We start from the raw sequence: 19,322 nt of genomic DNA, 5'->3' as shown, positions 1-19,322 counted from the left end.
ACAAGAAAACAATGAAAAAAACAAGCTGTGCTAGTTGTCTTCCATCTGTCCTTCCACATCCACTTTCAACCCTGTTGTCTGCCCAAGGAGACCCATATGGACTACATCAGAGGGTTCCCTTGCCGTGTGGCTTTTGGGTGGTTTTGGCTAATGGGAGGCAGTGGTAGGCAGTTGGAGAGTGGGAAGAGGAATGGTCAGGGTATTTAATAACCCAGCTCTTTGGCTGCTAGATTACTGTATGTTACCTAGGATTCCTGAGCAGCCATGGGTGGCAGGCCTGACATCAGGTCTCCAGACCAATAAGCATAGGCAAATCACTAGAGTTTCCCCTGTTTTTTTCAAACGCTGATGAAGAGTATATGCTGATGCCATCACAGAGGCCCTCTCTTGTCCTGTGATTCCTAATGACGGGGAGCACATCTTTCTCCACTAGCATGATTGTCACATTCCTCATTTTTGTTACCGTTGCTTTGGTGATACACATTAAGGTACTGCATAAAATGTATTGCTTTCCAAATTAATGCCTTAATAGCACTACTTTTGCCTACTGTCTTAGTTAAATACATATCTTATTAAAGCATTTCTCTTTAATTTCACTGATTCTAGTAGAAAGCATTCATAAAACACGAGTAGTTTTGTTTTTTGTTTTTTTTTGCGGTACGCGGGCCTCTCACTGTTGTGGCCTCTCCCGTTGCGGAGCACAGGCTCCGGACGCGCAGGCTCAGCGGCCATGGCTCACGGGCCCAGCCGCTCCGCGGCATGTGGGATCTTCCCGGAGCAGGGCACGCACCCGTGTCCCCTGCATCGGCAGGCAGACTCTTAGCCACTGCGCCACCAGGGAAGCCCAGCCCTTTCTTTTTTATCAGTATTTCCACACAATATTGATTGTCTAATTTTATCTTGTAGAGGTATTGCTAAAATCCCTCTCTTCCTCTCTGATTTCTACAGTCTTACTTTGGACACATTTCCCATCTAATCTGTTTTACTGTAACAGCCTCCCACCTGATTATGTAATCATTAAACAAGAAACGAAATTGAATAGAACAGGAATGTAGCAATCTCAGTGTTCAGAAAGTGAAGCTTACAGAATATATACTTAGGGAGAAATATTTTAGAATATTTAGAATGGTTAGAATGGTAACCTAAGTTTTCGTGTTGGTTAAATGCAGAAGATTCATTTATGGAAAGAAGCATCCTCTATAGAACTGATGGAGTGCATTTCTCCTACCAGCTTCATGATTGCTGGCACTTTCAATGAACAGGTCCAAAGGGTAATATAACCCATTTAATAAGTTGGCCCATTTATTCTGACAACACTATATTTACATTTGTCCCATTTTCACTTTATTTTACCCTCTGCATCAGCACATTTGCCCTAATTGCTTTCTAATTTGTATACATGTTTGTGCTTTAAAAATTTAAACCAAGAAACCTTTTTCAGGAGCTCTTTAAGTACTGAAGTGTAGGGGATCTAGTAGACTAATGGAGCCATGTGTCACCTAGTATCATGTGTAATGCATTTCTGTAGCACAGAATTGCACTCTTGTACTTTGCTTATTCTGGAACTCAGATATAACTTACAAAGAAAACAAGTAGTATGAATTTGTGCTTGTTTTCTTCAGAGAAACATAGGCAAATGCACATTCAGAGGTCTGCTGATAGTGATGTTTCCATGGCAACAAGCAGGCTGTGCTATCATAATATTTATATCCGTCTATTATGCTTTAGTTTATGTTAGGGTTTGGTGTTAAAATGACAAAATAACATATGCCTTTATTTTCTTAAATATATCTTAGGTTGATTTTTTTCTGGGTTAAATAGTTTTAAAGACCTCATAGAAATTACCAAGAAATCATTGTTACACATGTAGATTTTTGTTATTCCCTATTAGTTTTAAATTTTGTACATTTGTTTATAAAAGTTTTAAAATAGATGTACATGACACAGTAAGTGGCCAGTGTTAAAGTTAGGGAGAAATACACACATTTCTTTAAATTTCACAGTTATATTTTGGGGGAGATTTTTTTTTTAGCTATTTTTCTTTGTAACTTTGTAACTTAAGCTTTAAGTTAATAATTCAGGAGCTCTGCAACAGAACAACAGACATCAGCTGTGCCCGAGGTAATGATCTAAGATATTATAAATCTTTCACCAATAGACAAATTAGTTTTTATGTGTTGTTAATATAGGGGCATAAGAGAGTGAGAGGCTTTATTGAAATCATATGATAACATATAACACGTAATATGTGCCCAGGATGTAAAAATGAAGCAGAAGAAAGACTATACTTTTGTGAAGCTTACTTTCTAGCCAGGATGCGGGGGGGTACTAAATAAATAAACAGTAAATACATTCTACAATATTGTATAATGACTTTGAAGAAACATGAAGCTACATAAGGTTATAGAGTGATGAGAAATAGGAGCATTTACACCTAAATATTTTGCTGTCGTTTACACTTTGAAAGCTCTATTTCCTTGATTATTACCTTTGATTGTTATATCAAACCCTAAGGGGATTCCTGGGTGGGTGTTATCCCTCCTTGTTGACAAAGAGGAAACCAAGGCACTGCATGGTTAAGAAACGAGTTGCCAAGTTTCAGAAGAGTAAAGACATCTTCTTTCAGCCTTGTTTGGCACTTGTTGAATAATTTGAATGAATGATTGAAAGAATGAACATACCTTAAATATGACTTGCGAATTATCCATTTCAGTTTTCTAAGGTAGAACTTCTAAAGACTGAAAAGGAGTCAAAAGCTTAAACTGTAATTCAGATATGACGGTCCTCCTTTTTCTCCAAGTTAGAAATCAGAGGATGTGTCACCTGCCTGGCTCTGACACTTAATTAGCAGCATGGCTTTGGGCAAAATCTAACCTCTCCTGGACTTGGTTTGCTCTTATAAAAATTGGGAATAATTATATATGCATTGCCTGTCTCACAGATTATTGCTGAGAATCATATGAGATAAACTATGTCAATCTCAAGAGGTCTGTACACATGTAAGTCATTTTGATTCTTTAGAAAGTAATCTTCATTTAACTTGAGTTAGGTAAGTATTTTTTTCAGGCGGTCCATAACTAATCTTTGATGTGTGTCTCTCTCTTTCTCTTTTTGATGAAACTTGTCAGTATGAAGTGATCATATAATTAAAATAAATCTAATTAGCTTCTTTCTCTGTAACAAAGGTGATCTTTGAATGCCAGACCATAGGTGTTCTTATCATCTGGGATCCCTGCTGTTAGTCTGGTAATGTGCTGCTGAGGGAATCATTCAAAAATGATTCAAAAAAAACTATAAGTAAGGGTAACGATTCAGTATCTGATATTTTTTCTTGTAGTGTTGGAGGGTTATTGCATTATGCTAATTTATTTTCCATTATTCTAATAATGGATAGAAGTAAGCATATAATGTAACACCATATATTCGTTGCTAAAATCACATGTGTCTTAATGGCAACTGTTCCATGAAATGTATAAACAGTCTCAGTGACTCAGCCAGTTTAGCAAATAACAGGAGCTTTTTTTAAAAAAACTCACCTCAAGTGTTGAATTTCAACAAGTATTACTTAGCATCTATTCTACTAATTGCAGGGGGAAAACAATAGAAATTATGATGTTCCTGGGAAGACAGACATGCCTGTTGAAAGCAAGAGGCTAAATATAGACAAACTGGAATAACTGTTGAAGGCTTCGAATGAGAAAGGATACTTTCATCTGGGTTTGAATGACATAGGTCTGGATTGATGAGGATAGAAGGATATCTAGAGCTTATCCTTGCCCGGGGAGGGGAAGCAGCTTGCTAATACTTACTGAGCACCTAATACATTCCAAGAATTTTGCGTTTATTTTCTCACATAACCTCTCAGCATGTTTCTAACGCAGGTCATATTATCTGCATTTTTCAGAAGAATCTGCATATCAAAGAGTCTGAGAAAATTGTATAAAACCACAGAGCTTGTTTTAGTAGCAGAGACTCTAACGGAAATCTAACTTCAAATTCTTTGCTGAAGAAGCCACTAAGACATTTTAATCTAGGCTGTTAAAAAGCTTTTTTAAAACGTTTGAGAATATTATAACTGCATTGATAACTGCATTGAAGTGGCGTGATTTGTTCAGATATTCAGAATATTGTCATTTTATGTGATCTTTTTATTTCCAAATTGGCAAGTAGACGTTTCTAAGTGAAAAGACCAAGCACATCCTTGTATAACTAATCATTAGAATTCCTCTGTGACACACCCAATGATGGTTAGTTTCTGAAATATAACATTCTTAGATAGTCTTGAAAATAGTTCTCTATATTCGGTAACGTTTTATGTATGAATGCTGGCTTTTTCTATGGCCCTGTTAAAATCAAACTGACTTTTAAAATATGATTTTCATGCAGATTTTCTGAATTATCTCAAACCTCTGGTATGCTTGGAGATCTTAGTTTCAAAGAGAAGGAAAATGATTTGTAGTATTGCCACATAAATTTTTTACATGTGGTTTTAATGATAAAGCTAGCTTTTTTAAGGTACATGAAGTATAAGAAGAAAACATTTTCAGAAAGTAAGATTTATAGTACTGTTCAGCTTACATTAAACTGTTCATGTTTTAAAATTTAGTATTACAGATGAAATTAATATCCATAATCAACTGGGAAGAGTTTTTTTTTTTCTTAGATTTAATATACTGGAAGAGCAAAACTGTCAATATCAGAAACATTATTCTTAATTTTTGTTGTTTGATTTAATAATCCAGCATTAACTTTTTCCCAAATACATAAGGGGCTTTTTTATTTGATATAGTCAGGACCAGTAGTTGGACTCTTAATTGAAAAGCTCCTTAATAAATTAAAATAGGTAATTATTTAAAGAAAAGTTACCTTTTATTATAACAATTTTACTTTTGCTTAAAACATGAAACTATATATGTCTTCTGCTTTTTGTTTTTGTTTTTTAATGCAGTGCCAAGCACTCTTCGTTGATGGAAGGTAGGAATTCGTTGTGTTATTTGTATAAAACACACCTATTATGAATCTCCTGTGATTTCCAGCTATTGTTTTTCTTTGAATTTGAGTGATAATTTAAAAAATATTTCTTAAGTCATCTGGGTACAGAAATAGTCTAACGATTTTTATTTTTTTATTTATAAGCTTTTATGGTTTGTATCATGTATTCTATCTATTTTAGCATCAGTCTTGGGGAAAGGGTGAATTGCTTTCGTTGAGTTTTTCAGAAGTTTAAAATTTTTTTTATAAACAACAGTTCCCTTTTTTTCACACACTTATTCCCTCAACTTTTTAAGTATTTCACTAGTAATTTAATTTCATGTAAAAAGGGTGATTCAGTTCTGTTAATAAATACAGGCAGTTCAACTGATGGAAGCAGAAGGGCTTGCTAGAGAGCAGGTACTAGGCACAAGCATTCTGTGTGCTCTTAACAGTGGACAGTATCTTTTCTAGAGGGGACAAATCATACTGCTTGAGTTGAAGCCATTTGTACTGGATAGGTGCTTTTTGAGGTCTGTGGAAGGCAAAAAGGAGATGGAGGTGAACTGAGCCCTCAGCCTTAGTCTTGTGAGACAGACTAATCTAAAACTCAGTTATCATGTAGTCCAGAATTATCGGAGAATTCTTCCTTCACAAAGCGTGAACATTTTTAACTAGACCTTGAAATATAGATACTTAACATAAGTTGAAAGGAGAATGATGGGGCATAAGTAAAGTTTTAGAAGCCGAAATACTCCAAATGACAAACCGAGCTCTTTTGTGGCAATACCTGGAACATAGGTACATATTTCACACACATATACATATATATGTACATATACTAATACATACGTGTCAAGTGAATGACTGAATGTTAAGACAAGAAAATGGACTTCATCATCTAGGCAATGAGAAATTCATGTAAAATTTTGAGCAGGTATTGAAAACTGGATATGTGTTTTATGAAGAAAACTGAACTCAACTCTCTGGGCACAAGACAGATGGATTGGATGGGAGGGGAGAGATCGCAGGTGGGGAGACCAGCCCAAAGGTTGGATGGACTTATCCCATAGTATAAAGATGAAAAGAGCTGGACTTGAAATCAGTTGAACTGGCTCCACCTCTCACTGCATCACCTTCGTCAAAGTCTGTAATTTCTTTGAGCCACAGCTTTTTTGGAAAATGGAAAAATGATACCTTTAAATAGAGCTTTTGTGAAAATTAAATGAGATAAATTCCAGGAAATTCTATCACACAGCCTAGCAAATTCCTTCATCCATTAATTCCTTCATATGTGAAATTAGTCAGTTTTGGTAGAGCATATTCTTATGACGTTGGCGATGCAGAGTTTTGATAGACAAGCATACTGGAGCCATATGCTTAATACACGCCAGGTGAATTTGCATCATAAAAATTTTCCAGTAAAATTAAAACGGTGGTAGTGAGAAATTAGAAATGGGACGAAAGAGGCTGAACTTTGCAAAACAATTAACATGATAAAATGGAATGGATTAAACAAAAGTAGGAATGAGGAGTGACAAATTGGAGGTGGGAGTCTTAGAAAGTAACAACACAATGATGGAAGTTGTAGGGTTTTGTAGGGACTACTCTAAGCGTAGGAAAATGAAATGTTGAATATGAGATGAATAGCCAAAATGTGTCTGGAAGGCATGCAGAAAATGCATGTTTTGAATCAAAATTTTGATGAGCACATCTTTGGTATAGGCACAATGGTAAAAGCTTCAGACATGGTGAGATCTATGAGAGGATGTAAAGAAAAATGATAGCTATTATTTTTTGAACACACCGTTTTAAGTAAATGATGTAGACTATCTTATTTCTTTCTCACAACAATAGCAGAGATAATTGCTATTATTATCCTCAATTTACAGATGATGAAACTGTGGATCAACAAGTGAAGTAATCTACCACAGGTCAAACGCTTAAGTTTCAGGAAAGGGATTTGTAGGTGGGTTTATCTGACTCCAGAGGACCGAGACTTAAATTCAATCCAAGTTAAAAAGTGGAAGGAAACAGAGAGATGGTCGCGGGGGGAAGGAGGATTTGTTTAAGAAAAGTGGAGCATGGGAGTTATTGGAAGATATATTTTGCTTTTTAGATGAAGTGATCTTTGCATGTTTGAAATCATAGATGAGATGAGAGAGACTGAAGTAAGGAGAGTTGTAAAACCAGAGTCTCAGAAGGAGTAAGGGAACCTTGCACTTCTATAATTCTATTTATTTTTCAAAGGGCTTGCAGATCTACGATGCTAGAGAGCCTCTCTCAAAAAACTCTGTGAGGTTCAGAGGGCAGGTGTTGTCCCCAGTTTACAAATAAAAATCTGGGAAGCACAGATGATCAAGGGGTAACTCCCCAGTCTTGCAGGTCTGGATTATGGTGGAGCAAAGACAGGATCCCTGGTGGGCCCACTGCTGTTTTCTTTTCCTAAATCTCACTGGTAGAAAGTTAAGAAATCTGCAACCCAGTCACAGAGGATTCAGCTTCGGTGGGGGACCCACCATGGAGATTCCAAGGAAAATGATATGATGGATGCAAATGTATGTTGATGACCCACACAATGCCAACAAATATGTAATAGCCTAGAGATATAAAGATGAAAATGACAGTGTTCTAATCTTGGTGGACCCCCAGGATAGAACAAAATGGAAAAATAGAAAAATATAGAAAATACAGAATTGGGAGCTTCCCTGGTGGCACAGTGGTTAAGAATCTGCCTGCCAATGAAGGGGACATGGGTTCGATCCCTGGTCTGGGAAGATCCCATATGCCGCGGAGCAACTAAGCCCCTGCGCCACAACTACTGAGCCTGCGCTCTAGAGCCTGCGCGTCACAACTACTGAGCTGGCACACCACAACTACTGAAGCCCGCGCGCCTAGAGCCCATGCTCTGCAACAAGAGAAGCCACCGCAGCGAGAAGCCCGCGCACTGTGGCGAAGAGTAGCCCCTGCTTGCTGCAACTAGAGAAAGCCTGCGCGCAGCAACGAAGACCCAACACAGCCTAAATAAATAAATAAATAAACAGAATTGAAAGGATGGAGGTAATTTCAAGAGTTTCAAGAAAGGGATGTGGATGAAGCTGGTTTTGAAGATGAATAAAAGTGCAACGTCAGTGAAGGAGTGGGAGAGCACAGTTGCGTGATTTTTGACGAGCATTTTGTGCTTGGGGAAAGCCAAATAGTTTGTTATTGTTTCAGTGTATGTGGCTGAGAGTTGGGGTTGCTGGAGCAGTGGGGTGATGAGAAGCAGGGAAGGAGCTGAATTATGATATATTTGTGGGGAAAGTTCTTGTAAAGTATTCCTAGGTGCTTAGAGTTCACCCATTGTACCAGTATTTCAACTGTGTATAAAAAGCAAAGACAGTTCCTGAAGATGTTAAGATCTTATTAAGTGCTTCCCTGTTCCCTAAGGAGGCTTAGAAAATACTGAATATGTAAGTCTGCTTGGAAACTTACAACACAAACCTGTTGTAAAACCTGGAAAAAGGCTGGGCTTTTAAGTATGAAATCTATTTGCGGTAGACATTTTTGGTATTCCCCAAATGTATTAAATCCCCTCTGCCCACCTCTGATTAATGTGCAGTGGGGGGTGGACAGTTCCATGAAAGTTCACAGTGAGAGCTCTGATGGGTAGGGGAAAATGATTGCCCCCAGGGAAAACCCTTCACTGGTAAGGTTGGGAGCCTGTATTCAAATACCCCTGACTCCCGTCCTTCAAGGTGATGGTTCTAGAAGGCATTCTGTACACTTATCAGAGGTTCATGCAGAATCAATCCCTTATTGACTACAGTAGCAGCTTCAGTAATGTAACCAGCTGGTGGCTTTTCTTCCATCCCTCTTTTATTCACCCCACTCCTTCCCTCCTACTTTCCGAGATCATCTTCCATATACCGCAGATCACTCAAGTCCTTTCTTGGCTCTGCTTTTGGGGAAGGAAGACTAAGATACTATTGAACTTGTTGAGCAAGCCATTGTTTTTACATAAGGAACTATTTTTGTTTTCCTAGGACACACCTATAGCCTGCCATGGTAGAATTTTCCCTTAGAAACTTTACTTTTTTTTTTTGGCTGCGTTGGGTCTTCGTTGCTGTGCACGGGCTTTCTGTAGTTGCAGCCAGCGGGGGCTACTCTTAGTTGCGGTGCGTGGGCTTCTCATGCGGTGGCTTCTCTAGTTGAAGAGCACGGGCTCTAAGCGCATGGGCTTAGTTGTTCCATGGCACATGGGGTCTTCCCAGACCAGGACTTGAACCCATGTCCCCTGCATTAGCAAGCAGATTCTTCTTTTTTTCTTTAACATCTTTATTGGAGTATAATTGCTTTACAATGGTGTGTTAGTTTCTGCTGTAAAACAAAGTGAATCAGCTCTACATATACATGCATCGCCATATCTCCTCCCTCTTGCGTCTCCCTCCCACCCTCCCTATCCCACCCCTCTAGGGGAGATCAACCTGAAAGTGTGAAGTGTTTGAGCAGCCCATAGAAAACCTAGCCCAATAAATAAAATTAACAGACAGCTGTCCAGGTAGAGTATTTTATACACCAGGAATGGTCCATGTGAATATTCATAGGAAAAGCAGTCAAAGTAAGGAGTGTGTTTCTCTCCTGGCTCTGCATACCTCCGTTTGATATCTTGGGAGATACTGTCTCCAGGGTGTGACCAGAACTTGGGATATCTTAGAGCAGCACAGCATAGGTGGTGACCAGAAAGGCAATCAAGGTGAGCCACTTGTGGCCTGTAGGTGGGGTGGAGGAAGAGGAAAGAAAGTAAAAAAATATGGAGAGCTGGATTTTATCTTTGTTTTTTAATTCGGATTTCCCCAGTTGTATATGTACTTATTTGTGTGTGTGTGTGTGTTTGTGTGTGTGTGTATTTAGTTCTCTATAATGGTATCATGTATAGTTTGTGTATCCACACTGTGGTCGAGATCCCTCACAGTGCCCTTTTATAACCACACCCATATCCCTGCCCCAACTTCCCTAAACACTGACAACCACTAATGCATCCTCTGTTTCTGAAATTCTGTAATTTTAAACATATTATATAAATGGAGTCGTACAGCATGTAGCCTTTCAGGATTGCTTTTTTCACTTAGCATTATTCTCTGAAGATTCATCCAAGTGTGGGGTGTGTCAATAGTCCATTGCTTTTTATTGCTGAGTAGTATTCCAGGAAATGTGTGCACTACTGTTTGTTTAACCGTTCATCCATTGAAGGACATCTGGGTTGTCCCCAGTTCAGGGCTATTATGAATAAAGCTGTACAAACTTTTCTGTACAGGTTTTCTTGTGAAAATATGTTTTTGCTTCCCTGGGATAAATGCCCAAGAGTGCGATGGCTGGATCATATGGCAATTGTGTGTTCAGTTTTTGAAGAAACTATCAAACTGCTTCCAGAGTGGCTGTGAAATGCTGTACAGTCATACAGCCACCAACAATGTATGAGCGATTCTGTTTCTCCACATCCTTTATGGGGTTTAGTGTTGTCGCTGTAGGTCTGATAGGGGTTGCTAACCATTCTGATAGGTGTGCCGTGATACCTCATTGCAGTTTTAATTTCTATTTCCCTGATGGCTAATGATGTTGAACATTTTTCATGTCCTTATTTGCCATCTCTGTATCTTCTTCAGTGAAATGCCTGTTCATTGTTTTGCCCATTTTCTAAATGGATAGTTTCGTTTTTTACTATTGAGTTTTAAGAGGACTTATTCTGGATACTATTCCTTTACTGGATAAGCGATTTGAAAATATTTTCTCCTGTTGCCTGTCTTTTCATCCTTTTCCCATGCACTTTCACAAGGCAAAAGTTTTAAATTTTGTAAGGTCCAGTTTATTACTGTCAAGCCTAAAACCTTTTTGCTTAACCCTAGATCCCAAAGATGTGCTCCTATATTTTTCTCTAAAAGGTCTATATTTCTATATTTTTATGTCTTACATTTACATTCAAATCCATTTTGAATTTTCATATATGAGTGAGGTTGAGGGCAAGGTTCGTTCTTTTCCCTATGGCTGTCCAGTTGCTCCTGCACCGTTTATTGAAAGGCTGTCCTTCTTCCATTGAATTGCTTTTGCACATATGTCAAAAATCAGCTCAGCATATTTGTGTGCATCTGTTTCTGGATTCTCTGTTTTATTACATTGTTCTATGTGTCTGTCCCTCTGCCGTTCCCACACTGTCTCGCTCATTGTAGCTACATAATAAGTCTTAATACTAGGTAGAGTGGTTCTTTCCACTTTATTCTTCTTAGTCAAGATTGTCTTAGTTATTCTAGGGCCTGTGCTTTTTCTATGTAAGTTTTAGCACAAGCCTGCCTACATCTACAAAAAATATAAAAGTAAAACAACCAAAAACCTTGCTGGAATTTTGACAGGAATTACATTAAATCTATCTATCAATTGGGGGACAGTTGAAACTATGCTGAATCTTCCAATCCATGAACACAGTAGGTGTCTTCACTTTATTTAGACTGATTCTTTTTTATCAGTATCTTGGAACTTGCAGCATATAGATCCTTTGTATGTTTTATTATCTGTGTACCTAAGTACTGTATTTTCTTTGAAATGATTGTAAGCAATTTTGTGTCTTTAATTTTGGTTTCTGCAGGTTTATTGTTACTCTCTAGAAATTGTATCCCGTGACCTATGTATAACTCACTTTGTAGTGGGAATTTTTTGGTTTGCTTTTTGTTTTTGTAGGTGCCTTCCTATTTTCTATTTAGACAATCGTATCATCTGCAAATAGGAGTCATTTTATTTCTTCCTTTAGAAACTGTATGCTTCTTATTTTTTATTCTTTTCTTATTGCAGCGGTCAGAACTTCTAGTATGATGTTGGCTGCAAGTGGCTAGAATGAACATCCTTGTCGTATTCCTGATGTTGGCAGAAAACATTGTCTTTCACCATCAAATATGATGCTAGTTGTAGTTCTTTGTAGATGCTCTTTATGAAGTTGGTTTCTTCTTAAAATCTGGCTAATTAGAGGCTCACAAAATGTGAATAATGTCACATTTTGCAAGAATTAGGAGACAGGAAGAAAAATCTGAGAGGTTTCTACCAAATAATTTCTGGAATGACTTCTTATTTACTTTGACTCCTAAACAGGGCTTGTTCTGATACAGTTCTTGTCAAGATTGGACCATATGCAGCCTTGACTTGGGTTTAGGTTGCATATATAATCTGCCAGGATATTTCAGTAATCTGAGACTTTTTGGATATTTTTACTACTTTGATCTCTATAGTCCCTAGGGTTAAAAAAAAAAAAAAAAGCCGGGAAAACACTTCAGGCCACTACAGTTATTTTTGTTTGCTCTTCCTAATGCATGTTCTCCATGAACTGGCCACATCAGGTATCCAAAAATAATGTTCTTTGCCCTTATATACTGTAGAGATAGTATCACCGCAAATGTCCAGAGCAATGGACAAACCTGTGACAGTGTTCGGGTTTAGGCAAAAGAGGTTTTCACCTATGGAGGAGAAGAGACATTGTTAGTTTCCGTAGAACCTTTTTTTTATCCTTTTTGGTGTATTCTAGGTAAAATCAGTGATAAATATGTTTTATGATGTGAAGTTATATAACAGAAGAAAACAAGGAATTGGACAGAAAATCAGTAATTATGATGCATACTTGGTTGTCAAAATATAATGATTTGAAATTATTTTTCCATGTATAGGCTACATTCTGATATGATGTACTCCTCCACTTAGTCTTTGGGAAACATTTGGATGGTACAATTTTGCAGTTCCAGCTCAGTTACACTTCAAAAGCCTTAATGTTTTGATAATGCTGCATTTGGTTATAGATTTAAGATGATATAATGCTACGTTATATCACTTTTGTAGGGTAACTTCTGAATAAAATAAGTCCATAAACACTATTTTTTCTCCTTTTATAGTCACACATATGTGAGTTTTGCTGAATTGCTTTATTCCATGCTTAAAAGCTAGCAATTTAATACTGTTTTTCAGTAACAATAAAATGAAACACATAGGCCTTCTAATTTCCCATTGATGTATTGATTTATGGTGCTCAGAAAATTCATACATGTCTACAGTTGGTAGTTTTATCAAGTTGAAGAAGATTATTTTGGTTTTTGCATTTTTCAAAGTTGAAATTTTTCAAGTTGTGTTTTAAAATACATACACTGCCTTACTTTTCATAGTCACCACATAGGCAATTTATATCAACCCTTAAAAGCTATGAAATGAGTATATTCTTTCACAAATTGACAGTGTAATTGTTCTCATACAGAAAGTGACACCACAGCATATATTAACTATGGAATGCACAGTACTTTTTTTTTACGGTACGCGGGCCTCTCACTGTTGTGGCCTCTCCTGTTGCGGAGCACAGGCTCCGGACGCGCAGGCTCAGCGGCCATGGTTCACGGGCCCAGCCGCTCCGCGGCATGTGGGATCTTCCCGGACCGGGGCATGAACCCGCGTCCCCTGCATCGGCAGGCGGACTCTCAACCACTGCGCCACCAGGGAAGACCAGTACTTTTTTTTTTAAATCATAGTTTAGAGAAACAAATGTTTCTTCTTTTTTTCCCCGTAGGCTTAAGCTTTGTTCAAAATGAAGCCCATAGAATTTTCTCCATGCTATAATTTAAGCTGGAGAATATGAATTGGAATTTGCTGTCCTGGATTATTATTGAAAGAAATTAAATGGTTTTTAAAAATAACCACTGGTGATCAAAATAATATTTGCCTTAATTGCTTTATTAAATACTTGAAAAAAATTATTTGACCAATAATAAAAACAGTTTGTATTTTTTTACAGCTACAGATAAAAAGGAATATGTGGGTTTAATTTACAGGATTAGTGGGTACGTATTTTTGTTTCTATTGCTGCATTTCTAGAAGCCTTAATAAAGAAATCAAAATCCTACTTTTCTTTCTCAAAGCAAATGTTAAATGTTTTCCTCCTGAGGTTCCTGAGATGGGATTTTTTATTATCCTAAAAAAGAGGAATGTCTCTATGTGAACATTTTAAATTTATGGTCCTTTCTGAAATTCTGTTTTGTTTTGTTTTCAAATCAGATCTGGAAAATTTTAAAACCAAAATGAGAAGTACAGTGTCAGTGCGTGAAGGACAGGGAGTTGTCCTGCTCTGTGGCCTCCCGCCACACTCTGGAGGTAACAAGTGCTCTGTTTTTGCTTTTATGTTTATTAAACAAGTTTTGGGGCGAGACCCACAGCATATGTACTGTTGTTGCTTCCATAAATTACCTTGAGAAACTTGATAATCCAAGCATTGGATTCTGTCAGGTGAGTTGCAGTATAAGAAACTCTACAAAAAACAGTCTATCCAGAGGAGATTATAAACATAATTTACTCATTTCAACAAGGAAGGTTCTAAAGGCAAGCAAGATCAAGTTAATTTCAATTACCTAATGGTGCTGAACAATGCTTCATCCTTACACTATTATCATTCATTATTTAGTTGTAGACCGTGACGTACATTGGTGTCTTTGTGGTTTCTCTCTCTCTCTCTGTCTCTCTCTCCAGCCTTATGCATACACGCTTACACATGCTTATTGATATATGCTGTTGTACCTCTTGATATATGTGTAATATATATATTGAAAATGAAATATGTATGTGTATTCACATCATTTTATTGGGGTGTTGGAATTGCAAATTTTATGCTATATTGCTATAAATTGAAATATTGCTGGAAATTCACAAGGTTAACAAAATAGTTACCAAGAATGAAAATGAACTTCTGCACATGTGAAAATAATTTAATAAGTACCGCTCCCCGGTAAGAGCCTGAAGTGCTGGTTGGATTTTCCTCTCACGCTCACTATTACAAACTTGGTCACTTGCAGGAACAAAGAAGGCATTATTAATGTATGAATCATTGTTGTCAGAGAAGCAGACACATTCTGTTATGAGAGGATGAGAATTCCTGAGAGATAAATAGGTTAGAGAGAAGCTTTCTGACCAGAGATGAAACTGAGAAGTCTTCTTCCCATTATAATAAAGCTTATTCAGATGTCAGTATGCTGGACTTTCTTTGTTCTGTGACATCCAAACCAAAGTCCTTTTTGCCCAGTGGCTCGGCAGTTTTAATCACAAAATCCTCAGCCCAATGAAACAGACATTTCCCGTCTTCAGTATTTGATCATTTGAAATGTCTGAGCCAGCTGCAGACTGCAGATTTGGGCCTTGATTAGCTGCCGTGCCTGCCCTCGCGTTGGTGAGTATGGGTTTAAATTGGGCTCCCCAGTCTACTTCGGGAGTGTCTATTTTGCTGAAATCATGAAGTTTCAGAGGACCTGTGACTTTGAAGGGAAGCATGGACTCTCTTGATGAGCAGTAAAAGTAACTGAGCTCAAACTGGCTTGAAGAAAATAGGGAGTTTACATATAACTGGGTTGAGCATGTGCTTCCTACTAGAGCTGTGTGGTTGACACAGTGATGTACCACCCAGAATGACTCGCCGCCTCTCTGTGGGCAGCAGGGTCAGCCAGTGGCCTCCAGCTCTCAGCTTCTTCCTGATCTCCTTGGCTACAGGAGCCGCTTGCCCAGGGTCTCGCCCTTCCAGGGACTGCCTGCATCTGGTGACCGAACAAGGAGAGGATATAAGGGGTCAGCCCCTTCTGCCCAACACTGGACAGTTCTAGTGGGGAGGGCTCAATCCAGAGCTTCCTTCCAGCATGACCAAGGCTTTTTGGGCCACGACAGTCTGACTTCTTTCTTATCTCAAATCCTGCTTCTGCCTCCTTGCTTTCACAGGTTTTGAGCTTTGGTCAAAATCTTTATCCCAGGCTCTAATATTTGCTCCCTGAGAACCCGATCTATTGGACCCAATGGTTTAACGAATTTCATAAGCGGCTGGTCTTTCTTGCTGTTTCGTGGCTCTGCTTCCCTCCATGTTGATTCCATTGTCATGTAGACTCCCTGTGGTAGCACAGGTGGCTCCTGGCACCTCCAGGCCTTCTGGTCCTTAGTGCTAAGGATCCTAACGGACCAGACAACCTGTTGCTCAGTGGCTCCTGATTTTCATTGGATCAGCCTTGCTCATGAGATTTTCCCCTCCAGCAGAGAACCAGAGTCAGCTCCATCTACTGGCAAGCACTGAGATGAGAAAGGCGTAGTTTCCAAAAGAAAAGAAGGGTTTTTTGTTGTTGTTTTGTTTTTTCGTTTTTTTTTTTTTTTTTTTTTTTTGCGGTACGCGGGCCTCTCACTGTCGTGGCCTCTCCCGTTGCGGAGCACAGGCTCCGGACGCGCAGGCTCAGCGGCCATGGCTCACGGGCCCAGCAGCTCCGCGGCATGTGGGATCTTCCCGGACCGGGGCACGAACCCACATCCCCTGCATCGGCAGGCGGACTCTCAACCACTGCACCACCAGGGAAGCCCAAGAAGGGTTTTATTATGAGAAAAAAACGGGAGTGATGTTTTAGGTAGACATTAATAATGGTTAGAAGTACACCTAGTAAGCAAGTATCAAAATAACTAAAGTTTATTCTTTAAAAGCAACATAAAATAGTAGCTGGGCGGTCTTGTGTATGATGTGTGTTGGAACTGTTGACCCAAATTAAAAGTCTAAGTGATCTTCTTTAAACATTTTTATGATTAGATGTTCTTGCTGATAACAAAGGAGGGGATCTTTTAGTTGACTGGGCATGCACACAGTGAGGAAGTCTTAATAAGCTGTTGGATAAAACATGTTCCAAAAGGTGAATCTTTTCCATTGTCATGAAATTGGAGAACTGCTGGCCAGTCACAACTCTCCTACGTAATGACAACCTCTAAGTTATGATTCCTCTCTGCCTTGGCGACTTCATATAGTGGTCTTTTCATTTTTAAAGCTCACAGTCCGGGGTGACTGTGAAAGTCAGTAGAATTGTTGGCAAAGAAGGAAAGAGATCTTTCCAGATGCGGTGCATTAGCTCTTAAGACCCCGTGGCATGCATGGGGGAGCGAACCACTGAACAATAGCATATCTTCCTGCATGCTAGATTGTGCAGGAAAATGATAGGGACCAGAGCGTCAGGTTTAGATGCTGAGAACAGGATTGTCATTGATCCAAGTCTACCTAATGTTGAGTCTGCCAAGTCACAATTTACATCCCCTGCCTTGACTTCTTGATATGGGAGCTTCTTGAAGACAGAGCCTATGTCCAGGTTTGCTCTGCATCCAAGTGCCTGACACAAGGCTGGTTTATGACAAGCAGTCAGTAAATAACGGTTGAACAAATGAACACATTCATGAAATGAGTAAAGGAATCCTCTTTAGATTGGGCCAGTTACAGATGCTTTCTGAGAATGCACTGCAAACTCTGTTTCTAGAGGTGAAAGCGTTTAACAACTAATACGTGCTGGGTGCCAAGCAGACAGGTGCAGACACTGACAGATGACGGTGAACTCTGCCCACAGCAGCTGGTATCAGCTCCACTTCATCCCCTTGTGGACTGAGGGACTTTTCATTCAGTGGAGGATGTGAGGCAGTACAGAGCAGCTGAAGCCGTGACTCCAGGATTTATCAGTACATGTGATATGGGGCACACATGGCCCCGCTGTGATCCATTGTGTCCTCTTTCCACAAAGTCCCGTGGTCTCTGCAGGACACGACCTTCCCTTCTCTGTCTTAACTGCTGTATTACTTTTACTCACTTCTACTTGGTCCCTTCTCAGTGGTCGGAAATTTTTAATTTTGTTGTTGTTTTCTGATTACTGAAGACATCATCGTATTTTATTATATCATATGCTCTAACAGAATCACAGCCTGACAGAGTAGACACAGGGGTGAAATAATAATAATAACAAATAATAATAGTAGTCTCTATTTATTGAGTGCTGCTTAGTTGCTAAGCAGGGTGCTGGCTGTTGGTGGAAATAAATCATCTGCTAGGACATTCTTTTGATGAAACGTATGGAGAGGAACTGGATAAGTGACAAGGGAGATATGCAAAAAAAGAACCCAAATAGGAGTCCCAAAGTATGGAAACTGAATATATTATTCAAACTCCCTTAAATCATTTGTCTATGCAGATAATTTATAAGCAAGTAGCTGCAACCTGGGGTTGCTTTGCTTAAGAGCAGTTGCCATTTATATGACGCCAGAGAAGGAAAAATTGTTTCCTGATGGGTGACAGAAATGTTTCCTGGGAGTCCCCGTAACTCCTAAGCAATGCAGGTTACTGTCATCTGAGAGGGGTCTCATCTCCCACTCATTCTGTGACACTTTCTGCCACTTCCTTTTCATTGTCTTCTCTGCAGAATAATCCAACATCTCTCTAAGGTGAAAGGAATTAGTATCCTCTTGAAAATTCGTTGGAAAATCAGGAAGTGACATGCTAAAAATAAGGTACCAGCCATGGATTATCCGTGGGTTAGTTATCAATCTAATTACCAATAGTGTGAAAAGCTGGGAATTAGTGTTGTTACCAGTCAGTTGCTGATATCACTACAAGATCGTTGAAATTCAAATGCACAAAAATATTATCCTAATATAAATAAGGATACAAGACTAGTTCATGGGCTTTTCATGATAAATACTAATTAGACAGGAATTCATAGGTTAATCAAGTTATTGCCTCCATACATGTTAATAAAGACTTGGTTTTTGTCCAAGGATGCCTGATGAGATTTATTCTGAGTTAAAAATAGACCTGAGTATTTCCCAGTGTTTCATAAGCAAACAGCTTTGGTCTCTGATCCAGCTTCCAATGTCTGTGCTCTGTGCATATTCTTCTTACAATGACAGCCCTGGACACTGCCATCCTTTGGGATGTGAAAAGGAAGAGGGTGAGATGCTAAACAGCAGGTAGTGGAGGATGAAGCAACTTCATGCTAAAAATTTCTTTGTAAGTCCTGGTGTGACAGAGGTGACAGCTGTTAGCAACATAACCAGATGGCATGGGATTTACACCCTCTGTGCCAACATCTTTTTTTTTCTTTCCGTAGGACCAAAAAACAAAAGTCACCTCAGGTAGTTTAGATGGGGCAACTTGAAGAAAAATTTCCAAGTAGGAATGTTCTGGAAACACTTGTGCAGTTGCTAGACCTTGCTTCAGGGCAATGAGACATTACCTAGTGTTTTGGGATGTGATTTTGACCCAAAACATTAGTTTCCCCAAATACCTTAATGTGTAACCTTAGCACCACCTTGGCTTAGGCATTCATCTTTCCTTGAACTACACTCTACTATTCATGTTTGTAGTCTAGTCAAATTTAAAAACAGCTTTTTACAAAACTTTGAAGTAGGGAATACATAATACGTTCATGGGCAGAATGTGCTTTCTGGCTCCCGTGGCATTTGCATCACTGGTCACTATATAAAACGTTGCTTTGAGAACCCAAGGGTTTCCCCTTCCCTGAAGCAATGTA

At 38.9% G+C, this 19,322-nt stretch overlaps 1 protein-coding gene across 1 annotated transcript in view; it reads left to right on the top strand.

Moving 5' to 3' along the window:
* CNTN3 (contactin 3) overlaps positions 1 to 19,322 on the top strand; it is a 323,792-nt gene that overhangs the window by 160,336 nt on the left and 144,134 nt on the right. Inside the window, exon 5 of the mRNA XM_060022922.1 lies at positions 14,026 to 14,121. Within this exon, the coding sequence (XP_059878905.1) occupies positions 14,026 to 14,121 (96 nt within the window). The remainder of the gene's footprint in view (positions 1 to 14,025; positions 14,122 to 19,322) is intronic.

This window comes from Delphinus delphis, chromosome 10 (assembly GCF_949987515.2).
Source record: "Delphinus delphis chromosome 10, mDelDel1.2, whole genome shotgun sequence".
Taxonomy (NCBI): Eukaryota; Metazoa; Chordata; class Mammalia; order Artiodactyla; family Delphinidae; genus Delphinus; species Delphinus delphis.
The sequence above is the reverse complement of the archived record's forward strand: the minus strand, read 5'-3'. Positions and strand labels throughout refer to the sequence as shown.